This window comes from Petaurus breviceps, unplaced genomic scaffold (genome assembly GCF_028583685.1).
Source record: "Petaurus breviceps papuanus isolate PSGF00001 unplaced genomic scaffold, PetGlider_PUasm1.0 91041, whole genome shotgun sequence".
Classification (NCBI taxonomy): Eukaryota; Metazoa; Chordata; class Mammalia; order Diprotodontia; family Petauridae; genus Petaurus; species Petaurus breviceps.
In genome coordinates, this window is record NW_027187400.1 from 25868977 (window position 1) to 25893233 (window position 24257).

Genomic DNA, 24257 nt, shown 5'->3' on the forward strand with positions numbered 1-24257 from the left:
GGGGGGGGGGGGGGGGGGGGGGGAGAACGGTGCATACAGAGGGTACCATAATGTAGCGTGTAGCGCAGGGGATCACCTTCACTACAGTAGCAATCTCAATAGGGCTTATTTTTGGGGGAGGGCTTATTTTAGAGGAATCTTACACAGTAAGGGGAGGGCTTATTTTCGGGATAGGTATTATTATCGGGGAAACACGGGTAATAGGAAGAAAAAAGAAAGGTGGGGAACCTCACTGAAACGCAGCTCCATCAATCAGGAAGTTTAGACTTGAGCTGGACCATGAAAGATAGGTGGGAGAGGAGAGAAAAACAAAAACCAGGCCAGGCAACATGAACCAAGGTACATGCAGGAGACAATGAGAACACAGATGGGCTGAGTAGGAACAGAGGGTGAATGGTGGGAAATAATAAAGATTAGACTGGATAGATAAGTCAGGGTCTGGTTGGTAGAGAGTTGGTAGAGAAGGTCAGACAATGTTCCAGATAATAGGGAGTTATTGTAAATTCTTGAGTAGGGGAGTGACATGATAAAAAGCAGTGTGCTTTAGGAACATCAATAGGCAAGAAGGAATGGAGTTGAGGAAGAATAAAGGGACTACAGTCCCTGCTAAAGTAGTCTAGGAACCTCCCATTTCAAGCCCTTGCCTCTCTTTAAAATAGACTATCCAGGGGTCTGCAAAAAGAATTCACTTTGCCTTGTCTTCTCAGGCTTTCATTGTGGAACTTCTGGGGAGACGGCTCCTCCTGCTGGTTGGTTACGGAATATGTGGCTCGGCCTGTGTGGTGCTGACCCTTGCTCTCATCTTCCAGGTGAGAAACAGGATGGCTCTGCTTCCTGTTGGATCTAGGAGAATCTAAGAGGGCCTGCTCACGGATGACAAGAGGGAGAGAGAGACCAGAGCCAGGGAGAGGAAGCTAGAGATAAGTGAGGCCTTCCCCTCCTGACTCGGGCTGGGAAGTTCTCAGGGTGCGCTCACTGAGTCACCAAGAAAGAACGTGGCGAATAAGTTTCCAAATTCTTGGACCGTAAGAAAATCATAGTTACCTACACTCTCCTTAGATAATGCCCAGATATTTAAAAATTCCCTCACGTTCCCTGTTCACCCAGCACCAAACTGTAATGGCTTCAGCAGAGTAATAACAATAAATAAATAACAAATTAAAATTCTTTTTAAAATAGCAATAGCAATTATCATAGTAGAGTAACAAAAATAACAAGATAATAATAGAACAACAATAAGTAATAATAATAATCACTCGTTTCCATAGCTCGTTGTGATTGTGTGATTTGTCCTTCGTTCTCTAAGAGGGCCATGACATCAGGAAAGTAACACCATGACTTGAAAGGGAATTGGATTTAAGTGAGGAAGGTGTGCAAAGTCACCAGCCTCACTTTCTCCTCCGGAGCCATTTAGGTCCAGTGGCCAGATATAGATCAGGACAACTGAAGATGGCCCATCACTTTCCATAGTGTTATTATTTTCATTTCACCAGCGAGGAAACTGAAATTCAGAGATGTGAAGGAATTTGCCCAGAATCACACAGCTAAGACAGCATTCATAAATAAAGCATCTATGCTCTTTTTGTGGAATAGATGTAGAAATGTGAACTAGATGAGAGTACTGTTATTAGACTTCAGAATTGTTTGAATGGCCAAGTCCAGTGAATAACCGCTAATACTTTTGTATCAGTCTGGAAGGTCTCCCAGGGTAGGTTTCTAGGATCTTCACTCAGCCCTGCTCTGATTAACATTGTTATCAGTGACTTAGATAAAGGCAGAGATGACACCCTTGTCAAGTTTGCAGATGATACAGAGCTGAGATAGATGGAGGAAGAGGGGTGTGTTTGAGAGAGACAGAGAGAGACAGAGAGAAAGAAAGCAGAGAAACAGAGAGACAGAGAAAGAGAGAGAGAGGGAGGGAGAGAGGGAGGGAGGGAAGGAGAAGAGAGAGAAAAAAAGACAGACAGACAGAGACAGAGAGAGAGACACAGAGAGACAGAGAGAGAGAGAGAAAGAAGTAGGGAGGGAGGGAGAAGAGAGAGGAGAGAGAGAGAAAGAGACAGACAGACAGAGGGAGGGAGGGGGTGGAGGGGAGGAGAGAGAGAGAAAGAGAAAGAGAGACAGAGAGAGACAGAGAGATCAGCATCAGTTTGTCTGAAAAAGATCTGGTGATTCTAGTGGGAATTCAAACTCGATGAGTCAGCAGTGTAATCTCATAGTGCATTAATAGATTCATTGTTTCCAGGAAAAGGGAGTTGATGATAATTTTTCAGTCCACTAAAACCCTCAAATCCTTTGCACATGAATAAGCTATGCTGGCCTTGCAGATTCCCTTTTAAGGCAGCCTGGTTACTTTTATCCTTTCCTACCTCCTAGCCTGTAATTAGAACTATCAATTCCTCTTCTCCACAGAACAAGGTTCAAGAGCTGTCTTACCTGAGCATCATCTGCGTCTTCTCCTACATCGCAGGCCACTCCACGGGGCCCAGTAAGTATCTGGATAGGTTTCTCCTCTCCATCTGCCTCCTGACTCCAGAGAAGGCAGTAGCCCAACCAATGTCATTTAGAAGATAAAAACTGTTCCTATGAATCACAGAGAGGAAACCTGGCATAGTGTAGTGCTTAGAGAGAGTCAGGAAGGCCTGGGTTCAAACCTTGCTTCTGACATTCTGGCTGGGTGACCCTAAGCAAGTCACTTAATCACTCAATGACTGCAAGAATCTTTCTAATGCTATAACTTGCTAATATGCATTTACAGAAGGAGTGTTCAAGCCCAGAATCAATTCTGGGCATGAAGGCAAGAAACCTTTCCATATCGGAATTTTGTTTCTTTCTCCAAAACAGAGGGGAAGATGTCTCCATGGTTCTATCAACAAAAAGGAGGCCTTCCAGAGGCCAACAAAGAGAGACCAAAGTTTGAATGCTGCAGGAAGGGGCAGGGACACCTCACCCTCTCCTACCCCTACATGTCCAAAAGGGCACATGTCTAAGCCTGTATTATATAAGGTCACAGATCTGGAACCAGAAGACACCTCAGAGGCCATGTAGCCCCACTCTTTCATTTGCCAATTGAGAAAACTAAGCTGTTGTCCTTTGTGGAGAATGTCCCTGGTTGCTAAGATCTTCTCCAATATATGCATATCTGTACTTCTCACTAGGGCAGCTAGGGGGCACCATAGTGCATAGATCGTTGGGCCTAGAGTCAGGAAGACCTGATTTCAAATTTGACCCTGGACACTTTACTAGCTGTGTGACTCTGGACAAGTCACCTAACCCTGTTTGCCTCGGTTCCTTATTTGTAAAATGGGCTGAAGAAGGAAATGGCAATATTTTGGCCAAGGAAAACCCAAATTTCCAAGAAGAGTCAGATACAATTGAAACAACTGGGCAGCAACAATAATTCTTTAATTCTACTAGCATTTATTATGTGTCTGCTTTATGTAAGGCATAGTGCTTGCTGCTGGGAAATCATTAAAACAAAATTAAGTACAGAAGACTCAGTTAATATTCAAGTATTTAGAAGGCTGTCACACAGAAGACTAGCTCTGCTCCTGGGGACAAAACATTGGATGGAAAATGGAGGCAAATAAATTTAGACTCTGTAAAGTAAAACTTCCTAATCTTTAGAACTATCCCTGCCCACAAGGAGCTTACATTCTAACATGGGAATATGCCATAAAAAGGTAATTTGAGGAAGGAGGGAACAGGGAGAAGAAAGTCAAGAGAGGCTTTTGAGAGGAGATAGGACTTGAGGTGACCCTTGAAGGAAAGTAGATAATCTAGTGGGCAGTCGAGGAGGAGGAGCCATTCCGAGCTTGGGGGAAAGTTTATGCAAAAACTCTCCATGCTTAATATATTTTACATGTGTCATGGACAGTCTGACAATCTGATGAAGCTTCCAGATCTCTTCTCAGAATGCTGTTTTTAAATGTATAGAAATAAAACAGGATTTGGGGGCAGCTAGGTGGCAAAGTGAACAGAGCACTGGTCCTGGAGCCAGGAGGGCCTGAGTTCAAATGCAGCCTCAGATACTTAATACTAACTAGCTGTGTGACCTTGGGCAAGTCACTTAACCCCAATTGCCCTCAAAAAAAAAGGCAAAAAATAAATAAATAAAACAGAATTGAAAGTAAACTAAGAAACAAATTTTCTCACCCACGTTTCCAGACTCCCCTGAAATCTATCCACTGATCCAACCCCAGTGAAGAACCCCTGCTCTAAATCATCACTCCCAGTGCTGGTTTGGTTTATTACCTAGAATCATTCATTCCCTTGAACTCTCAGTTACTGAGGACTATCTCATGAGAGTTTTCAGCCTCATGAAATAAGAAAGAAAAGAGTACTGGGAAGCCTAGATGTTTGGGTTAGAGACTTAACCACACCAAGAGATGATAATTTGCAATTTGCAATGATTCACCTCTTTGTGTCCAAATTTCCTCTTCTGCAAAATGAGAGATTTGGTCTAGAATGAGTGGGGCCTCTCTATTGACTTAGAAAATTACCAATTAAGATTTAGTGGTATTGTATTTTTACTTATTTTGCTAAACATTTCCAAAATTATATTTAATCTGGTTCAGGTGGGGCCATGACTTTGACAGCTCTGGCTCTAGATGACCTTTGAGGCTCCTTCCAGTTCTAAAACTATAATCCTTGGACCTTCCAACTACGACCTTAAGAAAGCGTCTGAAAGGAAACCAAAATGGTGGGGTTGGTTACCATAGATATTCTCCTGTGGTACCTCTATTTCACCACAAGGTGGTAGCATTTGCTCTAAACACAGACTTTAATGGCATCCATAACACCCTTTATCTGTCCAGGTGGAAATCCTTGTTCTGGTTGGAATTGTATTTTAAAAGGCTTCAAGGAAGCTTCCTCTCTTCTCTGAAGAACAATGGCTCACAACCAACTGGCAGCATGGCCCTAGTATACTGGACTCAGAAAGATTAGAGTTCAAGTCTCACCTGCAAATGCTCATACCAGGTGTGACCAAAGACAAGTCAATTAGCTTCTGACCCTCAGCTGCCTCATCTAAACAATGGGTGGGTGGGACTTAGATGGCCTTAAAGGTCCCACCTCTAAATCTATGGCATAAGATGGATGACCTGGAGGTATTCACGGAATCTCAGAGTCAGAAGGGACCTCAGAGGCCCCTTAGTCTTAGCAAAAATTCTCTAATTAACCTGAGAAGGAGAGGGAACTCTCTACCTTCTAAGTTGGCCTAGTCTATAAGGCTTTTGGTCTGTCTATAGCATTCCCCTTATCTATCTATTTTTTTTTAAGCAATTGGGGTTAAGTAACTTGATCAAGGTTACACCCCAGTTATTTCTGGGTGTGGTACTAAGTATCTAAGCCTGGATTCGATCCCAGGTCATCCTGACTCTGGGGCTGGTGCCCCTTATCTATCTATTTTTGACTAATGATATCTATCTATTACTAACTCTGAAAAAAAGAAATATTCTCCATTTCGCCTCTATTAATAGTCTGAAGCTCATTTTTTGACCACTTGGAGATGGTTTCATGTGGCCAGTCTTGTCCAGGGTGTTTGTTTTTAATTCTCATTCAAATATAAAAATATGGGGCTTTGTCAGAATAGTAAAATCCCAGCATGGGAACCTTCTCCATCAAAGCAGATGTCTCTCTCCTAAACCTGTCTCTCTCCTAAGTAAATTGTAGGTGATTAGGAGATAAGTAACAAAGGCAAGAATAGTGAGAAAATACTACTTGGAGTTGGAAAGCCTGAGTTCAGCTCTGTCACTGCCACCTATTACACTGATGACCTTGGACAAGTCATTGGAATTTTCTGGGCCTCAGTTTCCTTGGTTGTAAAAACAAAGGACCTCTGAGATGCATTCCAGCTCTAAATAGGTGATCCTGAATTCCCTAAGGCACCTTGAAGCAAAATGACTTGCTCTGGGTCACACAGCTAGTGCCAGTGGTAGAATTTGAACCCAGGTATTCCAAACCCCAAGCAAAGTAGTACATACTGTCTATTGTACCACCTGGCTTCCTATACATTTAACTCTCCCAGCAGTCCAAGTTTTGAGCTAAAAGCAGGATACAAGAACCCCAGTAGGAATTTGGAGGGCCCCTAGAGAAGAATCTGTCTGTGGCTCCCTCTGTTTCCTCCTTCACTTTCTTCTCTCTACCCACTAAGGTCCTGTTCCCTCAGTAGTAAGGACTGAAATATTTCTGCAGTCCTCCCGGCCAGCTGCTTTTATGGTGGATGGGGCTGTCCATTGGCTCACCAATTTCATCATAGGACTGGTGTTTCCATCCATCCAGGTGAGTGAGGTTGCTTTCCCATCTTTAGCAACCCCCTTGCTTCTTCCCACCTAACTAATCAGTTAGTCTCTAAGCATTTATTCAGCACTTACTGTATTCTAGGTACTATGTTAAGTGCTTTACAAAAATTATCTCATTTGATCTTCACCACAACTCTGGGAGACAGGTAATATTATTATTATTCTCATTTTACAGTTGACATGGGTAGATGTTAAATGACTAGCCCAGGGTTGCACAACTAGTTTGTCTGAGAACAAATTTGAGCTTGGGTCTTCCTGACTACCAGGTTCAGTGAGCCACCTAGCTACCTCCAAAGCACTAGACCTGGAGTTAGGAACAACAGAATTCGAAAACAGTCTCAAATACTTACGACTTGTGTGACCATGAGGAAAGAACTTAACCTTTCTAAGAATTAGTTTATTCATCTGTCAAGTACAGATAAAAATAACAGTGATTTCCCAGGGTTGTCATCAGGATCAAATGAGATAATATTTGTAAAGCACTTTGCAAACCTTTAAAGATCTATGCAAATTCAAGCGATGATGATCATCATCATCATTTAACTATTTGTCACAGACAGCCAGGTAGCACAGTGGATAGAGCACTGGGTTTGGAATCAGGAAGATGCATCTTTATGAGTTTAAATCTGGTCTAAGACACTTACTAGCTGTATGGCCCTGGGCAAGTCACTTCACCTTGGTTGCTGAGCTAGAGAAAGAAATAGCAATCTACTGCAGTATCTTTGCCAAGAAAACCCCAAACGGTGTCATGGAGAGTTGGACATGACTGGACAGTACCAACAGCAATGTATAGATTTTCAAACCCCTTGTAATATCCCCAGAGGAGCCAGCAGACCTTCAGATTGGGACCCGTGGTCTAATGAGGTAAAAGGTTTTATCCTCCTAAAAAGAGATAACTGGAGATATCCCACTATAACTTTATATTTCCTGTTTTCTTTGTGCCCTGGCTTAGGAGGGTATTGGTGCCTACAGCTTCATCATCTTCGCAGTAATCTGCCTCTTCACTGCCATTTACATCTATGTGGTTATTCCTGAGACCAAGGGCAAAACATTTGTGGAAATCAACCAGACTTTTGCCAAAAGAAATAAGGTGGTAATCCCAGAGAAGAAAAAAGAAGAAACAATGGACTTCAGCCCTTGCCCACATGCAACTTCTGCCAAGGAAACACATTTTTAATGCTACCCACCATCACTGCCAGTCACCAGCAACCTCTTCCCATCCTTCATCATTCTGCTACTTCGCCTAATTGTAAAGTCTCCCTAGAGAAGACAGTAGTAGCTCAAGGTCATTGTAGCAGGGAGCTACTAACCTTGCTCCCTTACTGGTGGCCTAAAGGCACTCAGAGGCTATGGCTTCTCTCCTACATGACCTGCACAGGGCTCTTTTCCTACCTCCTTAACTTTCTTTTTCCATCTCCTTCCCACGTTTCTCATTGTCTTCCTACTCCCTAAGTATAGGATCACTTTAATGTCAAATCAGGTCAACTGGCACTTATTCATGCCCACTGTGGGGATGTTGGAGACAGGGATTCTTTTCAGGTAAGGGCAGTACCCAGTGGCATCTGACTTCCTTTTCTACTCTGAGACCTTGGGGTTCTAACTGCCACTATTATCTCCTGCCCTGACCTCTCTTCTGAAGGTTCCAGCATCCCACAGAACATCCCTCCCTAGGACTAAGCAGGTCCAAGCCAAGCTTATTCTCTTCTCTCCCACCTCCCACCCCCAGCCTTCTCTTCCTTCTGACTCCACTCCTTCTGCCTGGAGCATCACCACCATTCCCTCTGTTCCTCTGTTCCTGTGACCTTGGAGTTTTCTATAACCCTTCCACCTCTCACATCCCACCAGTTACCAAGTAATCTTTTACCACCTCTCTCACAGTGATCCCCTCCTCTCTGTTCCCACTTCTACCTGGCTACCACATTCCTTTGTTGTCCTCTCCCCTAACTATTTTGTATTAACTTATTGTTCCCTTCCCCTTCCAATGCAATTCCCTGCCAGAATAACCTTTCTTAAACATAAATCTCAAGACTGTTCAGTGGGTCCCTACTACCTACTGAATAAAGTTCAAACTCATTTACCTGTGATTCAATGTGCTCTCCGCTATCTGGAACCACCTTCACTTTCTAGCTTTCTCTCAAATTGCCCTCCTCCATCCATTTTATGCTCTGGCCAAGCTAGAGGCTCTATACTTGGAATGTCCCCCTTAACCACCTTTTCCTATTGAACTTCTACCAACCATTTAAAGCAGCTCAGATGCTATCCCCTCCAAGAAAGGAAGGGAAGGCCATAAGGAAAAGAAAGGATAGAAGATAAGGGAAGGGAAGGATGGAAGGGAAGGGAAAGATAGAAGAGAAGGGAAGGGAAAATTAGAAGGGAAGGGAAAGATAGAAGGGAAGGCAAAGGAAGGGAAGGGAAAGATAGAAGGAAAGGGAAGGCTAAAAGGGAAGGGAAGCAAAGGGAAAGGAAGAGAAAAGAAGGGAAAGTTAGAAAAGAAGGGAAGGAAAGGGAAGGGGAGGGAGGGAAAACAGAAGTGAAGGGAAAGGCAGGATAGAAAGGAAGGGAATCATGGAAGGGAAAGGAAGAAGCATTTATATAATATGTGCCAAACAAGTACTTTTTACAAATATTATCTAATTTGATCCTCACAACTGCCCTGCAAGGTAAGCTCTTATTGTCCCCATTTTTCACTTGAGGAAACTGAGGCAGGGGTGAAGTGACTTGTCTAAGGTCACATAGCTAGTAAATGTCTGAAGATTATTTGAACTCAGGTCTTCCTGACTCTAGGCCCAGTGCTCTATCCACTGCAGAACCAGGAACCTTTCTCTATTGGTAGTTATCTTGTCCCCTGAACCTCTGTTTTATACCTCTTTAAAGCACTTATCATGTTTTATTGTATATTATGGTAATCTCTGTATATTCACCCCTTAATAGACAGTAAGGTCCATGTGGGCAGGGCCCATGTCTTCTATAGCTTATATAACATGACTTACAAGCCAGTGCCTGGCTCCACACTCTGTACAAAGTAGGTGTTTAATAAGCATTTGAATGAACAAATAAATGTGAAACGTTTTCACTGAGTTAACTAATTGTTTAGCCAATTCCCAAAACTGTCAGGCAGATTAAGTGATCTGGAGATGAGTGGGTATCTGAACCATCCTTAACACATGTGTATGTTTAGAATAATTTCTTGGAACCTATAGTAAGTAGCAAGTTTCTACACAAATCTAGGAAAGGTGAATTCATTGATGGGTAAGGATTGAGCTAAATTAATATCAACAATTCATTGTTTAACTGGTGTGCCTTTTTAAGTAAAAAAGTTACAAGAGTTTCATCTTTGACTTGAAGATTTCAAATTAGAGTAATACAGTTGGTTCTATGCTTGGCTTCATTTGTTTACTCTCATTTGGGTTTCTGATTATAAAAATAATGGGCAGACTCACCTTTAAATCTCAAAAATATTTGTTGGAAACACAAAAAAATGTGTGTGCATAATTATATATTCATATGTATATAGAATTATATATTTTATATGTATATCTATGCTTATGTATATACACACAGATAGATAGATAGATAGATGATAGATAGATAGATAGATAGATAGATAGATAGATAGATAGATAGATAGATAGATAGATAGTTGTTATTCAGTCATTTCAGTTGTATCTGACTCTTCGTGATCCCCTTTGGGGTTTTGTTGGCAAAGATACTGAAGTGCTTTGCCATTTCCTTCTCCAATCATTTTACAGATGAGGAAACTAATGGCAAATAGGGTTAAGTGACTTGCCCTGGTCACACAGTTAGTAGGTCTTCCTGACTCCAGACCTAGCACTGTATCCACTGTACCACCACCTGCCCCCATACAGAAAGAGAGGGAGAGAGAGAGAGAGAGAGAGAGAGAGAGAGAGAGAGAGAGAGAGAGAGAAATGAGAATCTGGAGAGTCCTTGGTCAAGATCTATGTAGGAAACTCCTGATGTGAAAACCCTCCATGGATACAAAATAGAAACTCACTTATAATCTTAGACAGTTACCTAGAGCCAAAGATTAAGTGACTTGCTCAGGGTCACACAGTCAATACCTGTCAGAGATCTTCATGATTCAAAGGATGGCCCTCTATCTACTATACCACTTTCCCTCTCATAAGTATAAATCTCATTTACTGGCATTGCTTGTGTAGGGTCACAAAGCTAATAATACACCCAGAACACTGCTCACATCTGAGACAATGGTTTCTTGGCTGGTCCACAGCTAAAGTTCCTCCACAGCTTGCCTGGAGTCCAGTTCACCTGCCTCTGGAAGTTTAGTCAGCTTCAGAGAAGTTGAGTATTAAGGTCACATATCACAGAGGTCAGTGACTGCTGGCTGCATGGCTTTACTGGGTCAAGTCACGTCAACAAGCATTATTAAGTACCTACTATGCATCAAGCGTTGTGCTAGGCACTGGAGACACAAAGAAAGTCAAAAACAGTCCCAGCTCACACAGTAGAAACATGAAAACAACAATGTAGTCGGTCGGTGCCACCAACATGGTGTTCAAGCGCTATGTGGAGAATGGCCGCGTGGCCTACATCTCCTTCAGGCCACACACCAGCAAGCTGGTGGCCATTGTGGACATGACCAACCAGAACCAGGCTTTGGTTGATGGCCCCTGCAGCAGTGTGAGGAGGCAGGCCATGCCATTTAAGTGTGTGCAACTCAAAGACCTCATGCCCAAGTTCCCACACAGTGCCCATCAGAAGTATGTCTGGGCTGCGTGGGAGAAGGGAAAGATCAGTACAAAATGGAAAGTCATGAGATGGGCCAAGAAGATAGAAGCCAGAGAACAGAAAGCCAAGATGACAGATTTTGACCATTACAAAGTCATGAAGGACAAGAAAATGAGAAATAGAATTATCAAGCATGAAGTGGAGAAGGTCCAGAAGGCATCCGCCCAGAAGGGGTCTCCCAAGAAGGGAGCCGCCCAGAAGGCACTTGCTGCAAAGGTCTCCGCCAAGAAGATCCCCTCAAAGAAGGCTGAGGGCCAGAAGGCAGCCTGGCCAGACAGGCCAGAAAGGTCAGAAAGCCTTCAGCCAGAAGGCCCCAGCCAAGAAGGGACCTGATCAGAAGGAACCTGTCCAGAAGGCACACTCCCAGAAAGCAGCTGCTCCAAAGGCCAAAAAATAAGAGGCTGCCCAAAATCAAATAAATATTCTCCTAGACAAAAAAAAGAAAACAACAATGTATAAACAAGATATAGATAGTATAAGTATTTGAAGATATAAATTTTCCCTTAAGTATTGCTTTGACTGCATTCCATAAATTTTAATATGTTGTCTCATTGTTATCATTCTCTTTAATGAAATTATTGTTTCTATGATTTGTTCTTTGACCTATTTGTTCTTTAGGATTATTTAGTTGCCAATTAATTTTGGATCTATATTTCCATGACTCTTTATTAAATATAATTTCATTACATTGTGATCTAGGAAGGATGTATTTAGTATTTCTGCTTTTCTACTTTTAGTTATGAGGTTTTTAATGCCCTTGTACAAGGTCAATTTTCTCATAGGTGCTATATACCACTGAGGAAATGTATATTCCTTTCTATTCCCATTCAGTTTTCTTCAGAGAGCTTTCATGTCTAACTTTTTTTAAAATTCTATTCAACTCATTAGCTTCTTTTTTGTTTATTTTTTATTAGACTTATCTAATTCCAAGGGGGAAAGTTGAGGTCCCCCACTAGTATTGTTTTGCTGCCTAGCTGTGCTGTAACTCATTTAACTTTTCCTTTAAAAATTTGAATGCTGGGGGCAGCTAGGTGGCTCAGTGAATAAAGCACTGGCCCTGGAGTCAGGAAGACCTGAAGACCAGCTTCAAACATTTGATATATTTACTGTCTGTGTGACCTTGGGCAAGTCACTTAACTCCAATTGCCTTGCCTTCATCCAAAAAAAAATTGGATGCTATACCATTTGGCACATATATGTATTTAATACTGATATTACTTCATTGTCTATGGCACCTTTTAGCAAAATGTAGTTTTCCTGTGAGAAAACTGAGGGGATTAGAACACCAAGTGGTAGTAGAAATTGAGTAAAACACATTGACTCTTGTGACTCAGTTCTCAAGCTAGTTCAGTTTCCCTTCTATTCGATTATGGGTCTAGTTCAATTTCTGTCTTGTGAGAAAACTTTATTTACTTGTTGGAATTATGAGAGGACTTGGTTTCATTGCTTGAACACAGCCCTATGTGACTATAAAGCTGGACCACCTCTACCTGTTGCTTAAAGACCCCTAACTAAGGACTTGGTCAGATCTGAATATTGATTCAGGGAGTTTTCTCACAATTACACATCTCAAGCAACCCATATGTCTCATCTGAAAATTGACCCCATACTGATCAATCAGTTATTGTTTCCATGTTCCTTTGATTGTATACAGACACTTGGAGGAAGTGAGACACCTCTTTTTCTGATTTTAAGAAACTGCACCTATTCACTCTCCCCTTCCCAACTTGGAAAGTCTCTAATCTTTCCCCAATTAGATATTAGATTGCCTAATTTTGTATCCTGGTTGTTTTCTTTTAATTAATTGGACTTATATAATTCATTGTTTTAAAAGTATAAAAATCTGTTTTCCCCTGTATTCAGAGTCTAATGCCAAAGCTGAGAGAAACTATTTGTCCTGATTTGTTGGGCAATTGGCACATAATTGCTTAATAAACTAATATGCTCAGAAGTTCAAACCATTTTTTTCAGTCATTTCATCTTTCACCCACCACACCTACTTATCACTTTTAATTAGATTTACTTTTGCTTTCACTTTGTCTGAAATCACGTGTTACCACTGCCTTTTTTACTTCAGCTGAAACATAATATGATATAATAATAATTCTTCTCCATTTTCTTAACTCTGTGTGTATCTTTTTGTTTCAAGTACGTCTCTTGTAAACAACATGTTATTGGATTCTGCTTTCTAATCTCTTCTGCTATCTACTTCCATTTTATGGGTGAGCTCATCCCATTCACATTCACAGTTATAATTATTAACTGTGCATTTCCTTCATTCTATTTTTTTTTCCCATTCATCCTTTTCTCTGTCTCTCCTTTCATGTTGTCTGCACCTCAGAAGTCTGTTTTGCTTCTGACCACTGCTTCCCCCAATCTGCCCTCTCTTCTGGTAGTTCCCCTCTTTTTTATTCCCCTCCCCTCCTACTTCCCTGTAGAACAAAACAGATTTTATAGAATATATACACACTCAACTGAGTTTGTGTTATTTCCTCTTTGAGCCAGTTCCATTGAAAGTTAAGTTCAAGCATTGCCTGCCACCCCACCCCATCCATCTTTCCCTCCATTGTAAAAGCTCTTCCTTTCATGCCTCCTTATGTGAGATATTCTACCTCTCCTTTCCTCATTCTCCCAATGCATCCTTCTTTCTCACCCCTTAATTTTATTTTTTAAAATCCTTCCATCATAGTCAACTTACAACTATGCCCTCTCTCTGTAGATATTCCTTCTTATTGCCCTAATAATAAAGTTCTTAGGAGTTACAAATAATCATCTTCCCATGTAGGAATGTAAACAGTTTAATCTTGTTAAGTCCCTTATGATTTCCCTTTCCTGTTTCCCTTTGTATGCTTCTCTTGAGTTTTGTATCTGAAAGTCAAGTTTTATTATAAAATAACTTAAATTATTTTATTAAAATAATTATTTATTAACAGCTCTGGTCTTTTCATCAGGAATGCTTAAAAGTCCTCTATTTCGTTGAGTATTCATTTTTCCCCTCAAGGATTATATTTACTTTTTTTTTTTTGCTTTTTGGATGGGAGAGGGCAGGCCAATTGGGGTTAAGTGACTTGCCCAAGGTCACACAGCTAGTAAGTGTTAAGTGTTTGAGACTGGATTTGAACTCAGGTCCTCCTGACTCCATGCCAGTGCTCTATTCACTGTGCCACCTAGCTTCCCCAATTATATTTACTTTTGCTGAGTAGACAATTCTCATTTGGTTATAATTAATAAAAATAATTTATTATTACTTGGTTATAATTAATAAAAAATAATGGTTATAATTCTAACTTCTTTGCCCTCCAGAATCTCACATTCTAAACCCTCCAATCATTTAATGTAAAATCTGCTAAATCTTGTGTTATCCTTACTGTGACACCATGATATTTGAATTGTTTTTATCTAACTGCTTGCAATATTTTCTTCCTAACCTGAGAGTTCTGGAATTTGGCTATAATATTCCTGGGTGTTTTCATTTTGGGATCTCTTTCAGGAGGTAATTGATGGACTCTTTCAATTTATATTTTACCCTTTGGTTCTAGTATATCAGGTTAGTTTTCCTTGCTAATTTCTTGAAATATTATGTCTAGGTTCTTTTTTTTTTTATCATGGCTTTTAGGGAATGGCTGAGCATCCTGCTCATCATTTCTTATAGCATAACAGTATTCAATTAATATTTCTTTTGGGTAGTTTAATATTTCTTAAATCATCTATCCTCAATCTATTTTCCAGGGTAGTTATTTTTTTTTTCAACGAAATCAATCACATTTTCTCCTATTTTCTTCAGTCTTTTGATTCTGTTTTATTGTTTCTTGATATTTTGTGGTGTCATTGGCTTCCACTTGCCCAATTCTACTTTTTAAGATATTTTCTTCAGTAAGTTTTTGTACCTTCTTTTCCATTTGGCAAATTCTGTTTTTTAAGGTGTTATTTTCTTCAGATTGGGGTGTGTGTGTGTGTGTGTGTGTGTGTGTGTGCCTCTTTTACCAAGCTATTGACTCTCTTTTCATGATTTTCTTGCATCATTCTCATTTCTTTTTCCAATTTTTCTTCTACCTCTCATTTTATTTTTGAAAGCCTTTATGAGCTCTTCCAGAAATTCTTTTTGGGGCCTCTGACCAATTCATGTTTTCCTCTGAAGCTTTGCATGTGGCTGTTTTGACTTCATAGTCTTTAGTCAAGTTCTTCTTTTTTTATTTGCTCATTTTCCCAGACTATTTCTTGACTTATAACTTTTTTTTGTTAAAGTTGCCCTCTGCTCCTGTGGTAGATGGGGCACTATCCCAAGTTTCAGTTTTGTGGTGCTATTTTCCCAGCTAATTCTGTAGGTCTGGGAATTTTGAGTCCTTCCAAGATGGTATGTCTTAGAAGATGTGTGGTCACTGTTCTCCTGGACTACACTCTGATCTGGGAGTGATCACAAGTACTCTTCTCCACTCTGGAACTGTGACCAGGCATCCTGTGACCAAGTATGTCTGCTGCTGCAAGTGCTAGTGGGCTAAAGGGCCCTCTTCACCCTGGGACTCTGACCTAGAACTCTATGGGCAATACAACAGTATCCTGAGCAAAGAGTCCCTTGTAATCTCCTTCTGAACAGTTGTCTGATCCCCTTACCATCTATGGGATGACAGATGTAGCTGGCCCAATGCCTGTTGCTGGCATGACCTGCACTACAACATGCTCTAGGTCCAACCACCGCCCCGGTAAGACAGAACTTTCCTGCTGACCTCTCACATTATCTTGGGCTGGAAAATTGTTTCACCCTGACCTTTTACTTGTTCTGCTGCTCCAGAATTCAATTTGAGGCATATTTTAGTTTATTTGGAGTGATAATTTAGTAGAGCTCAGGAGAGTCTCTGCCTTTATTCCACCATCTTGGTTTTAACTTTCTCACATCTCTTTATTTTTTTTATCAAGACCTTTTGTTTTTATTTTAGTTTCTGGATATATCCCTCTCTATCTTCTACCTAATGAGCCATCTCTTATAAGAAAGGATAAAGAGAGAGAGAAAAAAAGAGAGATTGAGCAAAATACATCAACACATCAACAATTTATGCAACAATCTACAACCATAATCCCCAACTTCTACAAAGAAAGGAGGGAAGTGTATTTGTTCAACTTTTTTTCTTGGTCATTATAATTATACTACATTTTTGTTGTTCTTTCTGTTTACACTGGTGTAGTCATTGTGTATATTATTTTCCTGGTTATTCTGACTTCATTATGTATTCATTCATATAAGCCTTCTCAGGTTTCTCCAAATTCTTCATATTCATCATTTCATATGGTACAACAATATCCATTATGGTCATGTACCCAAATTTCTTTAGTCATTCCACAGTCAATTGCCACTTGATTTTCTACAGTGTTTCTATTTTCTATTATTTGACTCAGTCCCTTGGCACTTAGCATATGCCAATGTGGTTCTGCTAGTTATCATTTATGGATCTATCCATTCTTCCCAATTAAATTATAAGCCTCTTAAGGGCAGGGGTAACACCAGTTTCCAATTGGTGTGTCCCACAATGATTAACACCCAAAATCTGGAACGTGAGTGCTAAAAAAAGTTTTATTTTCATTGATTTGTTAGTTATTTAAATGTAGAAGAAAAGAATTCATAGAAAAAAACCCTGATGCTAGGGGGGAGAAAAGATGAAAACAAGTGAGAACTGTCAACATGAAAGAGTGTGTATGTGTGCATGCGTGTGCATGCAAGCACACGCATGCGTGCAATAGTGGAAGGATAGAAAGATAAAAAGGACCCTGAAGGAAAGATGAAGGCAATGCAGATGACCTTGTCCATTTCTTTATTATAATTCTATAAGGGGTGGGCTGGGGTTGATTGAATAGATCAATTATATTACTTCCACTCCAATTAAAGTAAATGTCAAGATGCTAAGCCCTGATAAATTTATCAGATTAGAAAACATCAATTGTTCGCTAGGTGTGAACAAGGCCTGGATGCCTCCTTGAATTAATCAAGGACAAGAAGTTTGTTCCAACTGTAACCATAAACATGTGGACCATTTCCTTCAAAATGCATCCCCAAATCCTTTCCCATTCGCTCTAGGCTTCAGTCAGCAGATTATTTCTTCCTTTTCTGAATTCCTTCTATTTTATCTATTTCATTTATTCTCTCTTCCCTTTCAACACCGGGTAGGCATATGCTAAGTGTCAATGAAGTGAGCCAAATTATAGCAAATAGAAACACAATAGCAAAAAATCAAATGGCAATTGATTGGGGTGTGGCTAAACAAATTGTGGTACTTGAGGAAAATGAATATTCTACCATACAAAATGATGGATATGAAGAATTTAAAGAAACCTGAGAAGACTTATATGAATAAATGCAGAATGAATTCAGCAGAACCAGGAAAACAATGTTCACAATGGCCAATGTAAACAGAAAGAACAACAACAAAAAAATGTAGCTTAATTAAAATGACCAAGAAAGAAGCTTGGTCCTTGGACCTGAGTAAATATGCTTCCCTCTTTTCTTTGTAGAGGTTGGGGGTTACGGTTCTAGAATGTTGCGTAAACTAATGATGTCCATCTGAGGTATCCTTATTTTTGACATCCGTTAGCTTTATACCCACTCTCTCCTCTTTCTCCTTAATTTCATTTCTTCCCTGTTTTGTCCCTAAGTGTATCTCAAGGAGTAAGACATCTGAGAAAAAGGAAAAATACATACATATAAAACTACAACTTTTAAAGCATCAAATAATTTTATTCTATCTCCATGCATAAGAGAAGGGCAGATTGGCTGAGAGTTAATGTCTATCAAAACAGTAGAAAATCGATATTCAGAAAGTAATTGATTTCCATTTCTATTATCAGTTCTGTCTCTATTAAATCCCTCCAGGTATAACTTAATTACATCATCTGATCATTTCAGCAATAGCAGTTCCACTAAGGTATCTGGGAAATGTACAAGGTTAGTAATCCAAGAAGGAGCTTAGCATAGATAAGGGGACAACTAAGTAAGGATCCAGAGAAAGGAATGTTTTTAATTGTGAAGGAAATGGTGGATTGTTTTCTTCCAGCTCTTGGTCTAAGCTGGTGGCCGATGATGGTTATCTACAATGCTTCATTTTATTTCTGATGAATATGGACTCCTTAGTGCCATTTTTAAACTGTAGAAAAGTATCTAAGGTTTTTCTTTAGAAAGCCACCACTGGAACCTTCAGAACATTCTAGGGAAAAAAAAAACATCATTTATCAAGGGACTTTCAACACATTGAGGACCTTTCTTGGCAAAGAGATGAAATTTCCCTCTCCCAGTAAATGATTCTAATCAGTTTAGAGAGGTCATAAGGCTTTAAAGACCAGGCCAAGTTGGAGGGTGAAGGTGGTATGATCCCAAAGGAGTTTATGATCAACCAGTAGGAAGAAGAGTGGGAAGATGGGTGCAAATCACCCCCTCCCCACAATAGCAGGGGCAGTGGGGAAGACTTGACTACCTTGCTCCAATTATCTCCAAACACACCTTCCCTCTCCTTGAGCTGTTCCTGCTCCCAACCTTTCCCCTTCTGGCCCCTTGGGCTGTTATAGCTTAACCTCAACCCAGACACACAGACTGTCACTTCTATTGACACAGGTGAGAACACCCCACTTCACAAGGCACATCCACACCATGGCCTTCCCCTCAAGCCCACACTCACCCAGCTCACCTCTAGGCTTCTGCCTTTCAGTGGTCGCTATGCCTCTTGGCTGCCTTGTTCTTGTGCTTGGGCTTGGACTGGGACTGGGACTCTTTTCCTTTTTGGCAGGACCAAGTATTTGGAGAATGAGTATGAAGAGCTGGTTTGTAATATGCACCACAGATCCCATTACATGATGTCTTCCCCTTCCCGCCAAAGCCTTCCCTCTTCCAAACTCTTCTATCACTGCCTAGGGCATCACCATCCTCTCAGGCCCCCTGGCTTACAACCTTGGTACCATCCTCAACTCCTTATCCACCCCACAGATCCGATCTGATGCCAACACTGTCTCTTTTGCTTTCCTATCTCTCGTACACGCCCTTTCTCGCCTCTCACAGGACTCCCGCCTTATTCCTAACCTCATCACCTCTTGCAATATCCTCTTTAGTCTCCCTGCCTCATTTCTTCTTTACAATCCCTTCTCCACTCAGCTGCCAAGGTCATTTTTCTTAAAGAGAGATCTAACCATGTCACTATCCTACTCAATAAACAACAGTGGCTTCCTAAAAGTTCTAGGATACAAGATTATTTCACCTGTGTCTTATTCTTTATCATTTCTATTTCTCTAAGTTTTATCATGTTTATCATTATTAGCATGCACATGCACATGACTTGCAAATAAGGATTTCTGTATTGGCGATGCACTCTCAAAAAATGTTTAGTGATGGGGAGAGCAACCAAAAGAGTTTGCAGAGTTTTAAAGTCCCAGCTAAAAACCTCCTGCAAGAAGTCTTTACTAATTGCCCTTAATGTTAGTGTTTTCTCTCTGTTGACAAATCTCTGATTTGTCTTGTCTAGAGCCTTTTTGTATACGTTTGTACGGGGTTCATACATGTTTTTGTATATGGGGGCTGTCTCCCCCATTAGACTGTGACATCCTTGAGAATAGGGGCTGTCTGTTCCCTTTCTTTGTATTTCCATCACTTTGTACAATGCCTAACAAATTGCAAGAGCATAATAACACTGACTAACCACTGATATAAGGAATCAGGAAAACAAGTTCAAATATTGCCTCAGATACTATCTTTTTGACCCTGGGCAAGTCACTTAATCTTTCTCAGCCTCAGTTTCTCCATCTGTAAATGGGGATAATAATAGCACCTGTTTCACAGGATTGTTACAAGAATCAGATGAGATAATATATGTGAGGCATTTGAAAACCTTAAAGTACAAGACATAAATGTTAACTATGACCATGATTATTGTTATTATTAATAATTATTATTAATTATAAATTATTTTAGTGCCTCTTTTAACCTAATAGTAGTGTTGCTATTACTATTTAATTTATTAATTGATGTTGATTAATTTAATTTATTATTATTATTAGGTCATAGGAAACCCCAAAATCTTTCTCTATACCCCCATTTCAGGACAATTCTCTTGATTACATAGTGTGCCAATGTTCCCCCCACCTTGAATTTTATATTAATTTCATTAATTAATAGTGAACGCTTGTTCACTATGTCTGAACCAGGGGTTCAAGAACTTCCAGGATCTGAGTATAAGATCTCTTATACTGTCAGTGTGATACACTAGGGCCAATGCTCTAATGTACCCAATGACCAATAAAATCCAAGAAAGAAAACTCCATCCCCAAGGACTAGCACAGAGGTTCTGACTTTCACTGACCTTTTTCTTCTTTAGGTGAGAAATTGGCCTCGACTCTCCTATTGTTGAGGGGCTTAACCTTCCGGAAGTTATTTTGAAGTGACTGATGATTACTATTTAGGAGTAAGTTCTGTAGTTCATCCAGCTGTAGGGAGGTAACACAGGAGACATTCATTATACAGGGGAAGTAAGGACAAGAGGGCTTAGTTAGCTTCCAGGATAGAATTGGGACCTTGTTACTGAACCAGTCATGAGATTATTAGCAACCTAAGAGAAGTGAATCCTTATACTTTTAACATAAACCATTTCTGGGGGGTTTTTTATTAATTTTTTTTCAATTGCCAAATATTTATTTTTCTTTTCTATTCACACCCAGTGGAAAATAAAATAAAATAAAACCCTTGTAAAAAGTAAGTATAGTCAAGAAAAATAAATTCCCATATTGATCATGCCCAAAAGAGTGTCTCATCCTGTCTATTAGCCTATCATCTCCCTGCCAGGAGGTGGCTAGTCAGGAGGTAGATAAGCCATTTCTTCATGATACTCCCTTGATATCCCCTGACCCACCTTCCTGATCAACCATCCATTTGGTCAGGGACTTGGGCCAGCTTGGCCTAGCTCTCATGGTCTTGCATTTTTTTTAAAAAGACCTTTAAATCTCTGGTCTGGAAGGCAGGCTTTCCCAAATCACATTTGCTGATGCTAATATTTGCTTTAGGTTTCAAAGGGCCATTAGATAACCACTAATTCCCATGAGCACAGTTTTAGAAATTTTACCCATCCCACTCACTTTGAGGGTCTGGGCTGAGCTTTCCACCATGATTCCTAATACAGGAAAAAGTTTTAGAAACCAGATAACATACTTAGAGAACCTTAGGGAATCAACTGAAAAATTAGTTGAAACAATGAACAATTTTGGCAAAGTTGTAGGATATAAAATAAAACCACATAAATCATCAGCATTTCTACATGTTAACCAGCAAAACCCAGAAGGAAAAGACAGAGAAATTCCACTTAAAATAACTGCATGTAGCATAAAATGCTTGAAAGTCTGTCTAGGACGACACACAGGGAATCAATGAAGAAAAAGTGAAAGAAGGTGGCCCAGCAGTACCAGATCCCAAGCTACAAATTACAAAGTAGTAATTATCAAAATAATCTGATACTCGATAAGAAATGGTTTGGTTCACCAAGGGAATAAATTAGATACACAATATAGAGAAGTAAATGGCCACAGTAATCTAGTCTTTGATAAACCCAAAGATTCAATCTTTAGGGACAAGAATTCAATATTTGACAAAAATTGCTGGGAAAACTAGAAAGTAGCTGGCAAAAATTAGGCATAGACCAATATCTCATACTGTATGCCAAGATAAGCTCAGAGTGGAAATGCGATTTAGACATAAAGGGTAATGTCGTAAGCAAATTAGGACAGTATAGAAAAAAAATATTGTTAGATTGATGGATAAGGGAAGAGTTCATGACCAAACAAGAGATGGAGAGGATCATGGAAGATACAAAGATATATTTGATTACATTAAATCAACTAGGGTTTGCACAAACACAACCAATGCAGTCAAAATTAGAAGGAAAACATGAAACTAGGAGAAAAAATTTTACAGCAAGTTTCTCTGATAAAGGTCTCATTTCTCAAATATAGAGGGAACCAATCCAAATTTATAAAAATAAGAGTCATTCCCCAATTGATTAATGGTAAAAGATATGAACAGGCAGTTTTCAGAAGAAATCAAAGCTATCAACAAGCATATGAAACAACTCTGAAGTACCACCTCATTTCTATCAGACTAGCTAACATGGCAGAAAAAGAAAATGACAAATCCTGGAAGGGATATGGAAAAAAAGGACACTAATGCAGTGTTGGTGGAGTTGTGAACTAGCCCAACCATTCTGGAGAGCAATTTGGAACTATACCCAAGGGGCTATAAAATTTTGCGTATTCTTTGACCCAGAAATACCATAATATGTCTATACCCACCTTCCTTCCCCTCTCCTCTCCTTGAGAAGGCAAGAGATTTGATATAGATTATATATATCCAGTCATGCAAAACATGCCATATTGGATATGTTGTAAAGAGAATGCAAATTTAAAAATCAAAAATATTAAAGAAGGCAAAAAAAATATGCTTCAATTTGCATTCAGACTCCATCATTTCTGCCTCTGGAGTTAGCATTTTTCATCAAGTCTTTTGGAATTCTTTTGTATCATTATATTGCTAAAAATAACTAAGTCAATCACTGTACAATATTGCCATCACTGTGTACAATGTTCTCCTGGTTCTGCTCACTTCATTCTGCATCAGTTCATGTAAGTCTTCCCAGGTTTTTCTGAAACCATCCTACTCCTCACTTCTTATAGAATAATAGCATTCTATTACAATCATATACCACAACTTGTTCAGTCATTCCCCAATTGATGGGTATCCCCTAAGTTTCCAATTCTTTGATACCACAAAAAGAGCTGCTATAAATATTTTTGTATAAATAGGTCCTTTGCCTTTTTCTTTGATCTCTGTGAGATACAGATCTAGGAATGGTATCAGTAGGTCAAAGGGTATGCACAGTTCTATAGCCCTTCTCTATATAAATCTTGTCTATACCTAGTCATTTACATTTCTATTTTTGCCAAGCACTCTATCACACATTGACTAAGGTGGGACTGCTTTTGCCTTACTTTGTACTCGCAGGGTTTAGTACCAGACTTAGCACATTGTATGCACTTAAATGCTTTCTGATTGACTGAATGAAATAAACATCATAAGGAACCGGGGGACAACGTGGAGCAGCTGAATTAATTCCTTACACTCTCTAAAGCCACGAGTGGAACACTTGTCAAGAGTGATAGCAGGGGAGCGAATGTTTACCTGTGCTTTAGAAATGATGACAGGCTCTGCTAAAACTGTCCACGTGACATTCTCAGAGCAAGGAGGAGTGGTCAGTGAGCCATTATATCGGTAGTACCTTGAGTAGTCATGGGGCAACAAGTGTTGGATTTCAATGGAGCTCAGAGTTACGTTGTCCCCTAACAGAGAGAGAGGAAATGAGAGAGATTGAGGCACTCAGTAGACCTGTGGCAAGCATGGCCCTGGGGTGGAGAAGTCACACAAATGGGGTCATGAGGCTGACTTGTAGCTCTACCTAGTCTTCCTATGTTGTGTCAAAACTCTATCCCTGGTCTGCATTTTACTCTTCCAGTAAAGTTAAATGGGAAAGTGCTCTTGGTTCATCCAAAGGTTATCACTGGGATGTTGTAAGGAACCATTAAAACAACCCTCCTTCTGTCATCTCCCCATCCTATCCCTCACAGGGAGAAGAGTCAATTCCTTTGAGTTCTTTAGAAAGTCAATTCTCAAACATAATTCAAATTAAGAAATAAATAAGCTGGAACAAATCCAAAGAAGGCCACCCAAAACAGTGAAGGGCCTCCATTTCAGTCAGTCAGTCGATAAACATTTATTAAATGCCTGCTATGTGCCAGGCTTAGGACAGCTAGGTGATCCAGTGGATAGAATACCAGGTCTGAAGTTAGAAAGACCTGAGTTCAAATCTAGCCTCAGACACTTACTGGCTGTGTGACCCTGGGCAAGTCATTTAGCCCTGTTTGCCTCAGTTCCCTTTTCTGTTAAATTAACTGGAGAAGGAAGTGGCAAACCACTCTAGTATCTTTGCCAAGAAAACCCCAGGGTCATAAAGAGTTGGATATGACTTAAAGGATGGAATGATAACGACAGCAATGTGCCAGGCATGGCACTGGGGCTACAAAGAAAAAGAAAAGTCATTGTCTGCCCTTATGTGCCAACAAGCTACGTACGTACAGGATAAATTGGAAAGAACAGAGAGAAGGTGCTAGATTTAGGGCAGT

The 24257-nt window shown here is 40.0% G+C and overlaps 2 protein-coding genes and 1 pseudogene across 12 annotated transcripts in view; 2 read left to right on the forward strand and 1 right to left on the reverse strand.

The window, feature by feature from the left end:
* Positions 1 to 9318, forward strand: part of LOC138154268 (solute carrier family 2, facilitated glucose transporter member 7-like) — a gene marked incomplete at its 5' end in the record, with an annotated part of 32785 nt that extends 23467 nt beyond the window's left edge. The window contains 4 exons of the mRNA XM_069078868.1: positions 708 to 809; positions 2413 to 2488; positions 6155 to 6282; positions 7255 to 9318. Coding sequence (XP_068934969.1) covers positions 708 to 809; positions 2413 to 2488; positions 6155 to 6282; positions 7255 to 7479 — 531 coding nt within the window. The remainder of the gene's footprint in view (positions 1 to 707; positions 810 to 2412; positions 2489 to 6154; positions 6283 to 7254) is intronic.
* Positions 9319 to 10719: 1401 nt separating this feature from the next.
* Positions 10720 to 11466, forward strand: LOC138154014 (large ribosomal subunit protein eL14 pseudogene; annotated as a pseudogene).
* A 6305-nt stretch (positions 11467 to 17771) lies between these two features.
* The window catches only part of CA6 (carbonic anhydrase 6), a 55516-nt gene continuing 49030 nt past the window's right edge, over positions 17772 to 24257 (reverse strand). For 8 of the 11 annotated variants that reach the window (XM_069079200.1, XM_069079195.1, XM_069079203.1 and 5 more), the window contains 4 exons: positions 23260 to 23417; positions 20399 to 20522; positions 18737 to 18866; positions 17772 to 18259 (listed from right to left, as the gene is read on the reverse strand). In XM_069079200.1, coding sequence (XP_068935301.1) covers positions 18754 to 18866; positions 20399 to 20522; positions 23260 to 23417 — 395 coding nt within the window. In that variant the 3' untranslated portion in view covers positions 17772 to 18259; positions 18737 to 18753. Of the gene's footprint in view, positions 18260 to 18727; positions 18867 to 20398; positions 20523 to 23259; positions 23418 to 24257 lie in introns of all 11 variants that reach the window. The other 3 variants (XM_069079197.1, XM_069079198.1, XM_069079196.1) reach the window with 3 other exon arrangements.